The sequence below is a fragment of the Octopus bimaculoides genome, chromosome 27, assembly GCF_001194135.2.
Source record: "Octopus bimaculoides isolate UCB-OBI-ISO-001 chromosome 27, ASM119413v2, whole genome shotgun sequence".
Lineage (NCBI taxonomy): Eukaryota > Metazoa > Mollusca > Cephalopoda > Octopoda > Octopodidae > Octopus > Octopus bimaculoides.
This window is the reverse complement of record NC_069007.1, coordinates 8838979-8842453: the sequence shown is the minus strand read 5'-3', so window position 1 is coordinate 8842453 and position 3475 is coordinate 8838979. Positions and strand designations below refer to the sequence as shown.

At 36.5% G+C, this 3475-nt stretch overlaps 1 protein-coding gene across 1 annotated transcript in view; it reads left to right on the top strand.

Moving 5' to 3' along the window:
* The window catches only part of LOC106881592 (uncharacterized), a 158543-nt gene that overhangs the window by 126499 nt on the left and 28569 nt on the right, over positions 1–3475 (top strand). Inside the window, exons 64-65 of the mRNA XM_052977128.1 lie at positions 660–713; positions 1838–2106. Coding sequence (XP_052833088.1) covers positions 660–713; positions 1838–2106 — 323 coding nt within the window. The remainder of the gene's footprint in view (positions 1–659; positions 714–1837; positions 2107–3475) is intronic.

Below are 3475 nucleotides of genomic sequence, written 5' to 3'. Positions count from 1 at the left end.
TTTGCTCGACTAAAGGCGGTGCTCCAGCATGGCTACAGTCAAATGACTGAAACAAGAAAAAGAGAGAAAAAGAGATTTGCAATAGAGATGTTAGTCTCTCTCTATCAGCTTTCAACAAAATTATATATTAAGAAACAGTAGAACAATTAACAACATAATAAAAATAAGTTTTATTTTTGGTGATGCTTGGGTCTTACAAATCCTGTGTCATTCAGCCTGGTAGCCGCTGGTTAACTTGTAATCGGCATCTGGATATTAAGAGCTTCGTTGAGGCATGCCAAAGGAGCAAGTAGTTGTTACGTCGAAAGCATTGCGCTAAAGAGAGGGTTAGAAAGTGCGCGAAGTGCTTTAAGTACTGGTTTTACTATGCATGCGCACTCGAGGGGCTTCCGGAAAGGCAAGTCCTTTGTGCATGCGTAGATTGTACTTCCTTAATGGCGACCATAATTTCGCACCACTACATGTTCATATCTTTGCAATATGTTTTCACAGAAACTGTAACATATAGAAATGTAAAAATTAAATATGATTTATTTCTGTGATTTCTTTTCAATTACAATTCATCAATTATTATCATATAAACACATCTTTATTTTAGTTAAAAACACAAAGACATCAACTTAACTGAAATCTTACTCTTTCCACATTAACACTTTCAGAATATCCTTCTTCCTTCGTTGTAACTTCACAGCCAGTTACACCTCTTACAACAGGTAAAGTATTCAACCATATGAATCATTTCTTCAACTCTGTTCTTTATATATAGAACTTTTATTAGTGATATTTACAAACAAAACATTATTCTTGTCCATTTCTTACATTTTAAGACTATACTTGTAGAAATTATAGCATCAGTTATCATTTTGTTTTCTGTGATCATTATAAGTTTTGTTATGATATTTTGTTTACATACATGCATACACACACATAAATAAATGTTCATATATTAATTATTATATGCATATACTCTTTACTCTTTTACTTGTTTCAGTCATTTGACTGCGGCCATGCTGGAGCACCGCCTTTAGTCGAGCAAATCAACCCCAGGACTTATTCTTTGGAAGCCTAGTACTTATCCTATCGGTCTCTTTTGCTGAACCACTAAGTTACGGGGACGTAAACACACCACCATCGGTTGTCAAGCGATGTTGGGGTGACAAACACAGACACACACACGCATATATATATATATATATATATATATATATATATATATATATATATATATACATATATACGACGGGCTTCTTTCAGTTTCCGTCTACCAAATCCACTCACAAGGCTTTGGTCGGCCCGAGGCTAAAGTAGAAGACACTTGCCCAAGGTGCCACGCAGTGGGACTGAACCCAGAACCATGTGGTTGGTAAGCAAGCTACTTACCACACAGCCATTCCTGCGCCTATATATATATATATATTGATTATTACATGCGTATGTGGAAATGTTGAAGACGATGAAAGTGAAGAGACAGCTGATGGATACTATCAGAGCAAGACAGTGGAGATTTGTTGGTCATTTTCTCAGAGAGTATGATGGAATGGAGCGGTCCATGGTGGAGATTTGTTGGTCATTTTCTCAGAGAGTATGATGGAATGGAACGGTCCATGGTGGAGACTGAGGTGGTGGGAAGGAGAGTGAGAAGAAGGCAGAGAAGGAAGCTGTTTGACTGGATGAGGAAGAGATTGAATGTACAGAGCAAGAAAGACCTGGGTGATGTTGTGAGAGACAGAAATAAATGAAGGAGGAACAAGCCATGATCTGTCAACGGTATGAATATGCCATGACACAAGAGAGAGAGAGATATATTATTACTTCCTTTTTTTTTTTTTTTTTTCAGAAAAATCGTGTGAAATGGTAAATCTTATGAGCGCTCCTGAACTTCTTCCCGATTCATACATTACCGTTTCAAGTAACCAAGATAATGCGTCTGAAATAAGACATTTACGTCAAGGCTGGGTTTCAGATAAAAGGGATTATTTCCCTACAGTTCACATTTTCATTCCAAGTCAGTATTTGATATTTGGAGCTCGTTTAAGCCTGTCACTTAAAAGAAATATACGAACATTTGATTTAATTTTTGAAAGTGTAAAAGACAAACCTTCACAGGTTAGTATATATTCCTTTATGGCTTTGTTTTTTTTCATCTTTTTGTTCTACTGCCAGCATTGTATTGTCAATAATTAACATTTTATATAATTTATTACTCCTGCTTTCAAACAACTTTTTATCTATGTTTGCACTTAATCCACTTTCGTGTGTACACATGCATGCACACACACTAACACACACACACACGCACATACACACACACACACATACACACACACACACACACACATACACAAGGTGGGTTCATAAAAAGAGTACACTTGATATTATAGAATGGGTATAGTTTGAATACAAAATTATAAATTAAGAACCATATTTTGGCCAAGCAAAGTTTCTGGCTGGTTTCATACAAAGTTAGACATCCTTTGCTGGAAAGTGAAACCAAACAGTTATCAGCTACAATTCATTGAATCAGTAAAGTCTGAGCATTTTTGTACTCAAGATGCAAAAATTTAGCTCTTGTTAGACAGAAGGGACAGGGTAGAGCAAACCTCTTGGCTTCGAGCAAGCTGAAACAAAAATTGAGTAAATTGTAATTTTATCATCAAACATTTGAGTGAATGCTTCCAGTGTTATATACAATTACAGATCACAAACTAAACTTTGTATCTCTAAATGTTATTTGATAAACCCTGCTAAGTCAGAGATCAGTTCAGTGAGTAAACATCAACCATGAAAGATTAATTGTGACATAAGGAGATGCTCTAACTTCTTTCTGCGGTGGAACATCAATAGAGCAAGTTCGTGATTCAACAGCAACTATGAGAGGATCAAAAAATAAAAGTAAAGGTAACGATAGATATCATAAATATATGTATACATACACATATATATATATATATATATTTATATATACAAATGCATATTCTTTTATTCTTTTACTTGTTTCAGTCATTTGACTGCGGCCATACTGGAGCACCACCTTGAAAGGATTTAGCTGAACAATTTGACCCCAGGACTTTTTTTTTAAGCCTATAAGTCTCTTTTGCCAAACTGCTAAGTTACAGGGATGTAAACACACCAACGCCAGTTGTCAAGTGGTGACAGGGAGTCAATCACAGACACAAAGACACACACATAAACTCTCTGAGTGGTTGGCGTTAGGAAGGGCATCCAGCTGTAGAAACTTTGCCAAATTAGATTGGAGCCTGGTGTTGCCATCCGGTTTCACCAGTCCTCAGTCAAATCGTCCAACCCATGCTAACATGGAAAGCGGACGTTAAACGATGATGATGATGATGATATATATATACATATACAGAGTATGGGGGTTTAGTTCACAGGTGATCTAAACGATTAGGTATGCTCGGTAAATGCTGTAACGGACTACTGGGGCTCCAAGGTTATAGCCGAGACGGTAGTTATG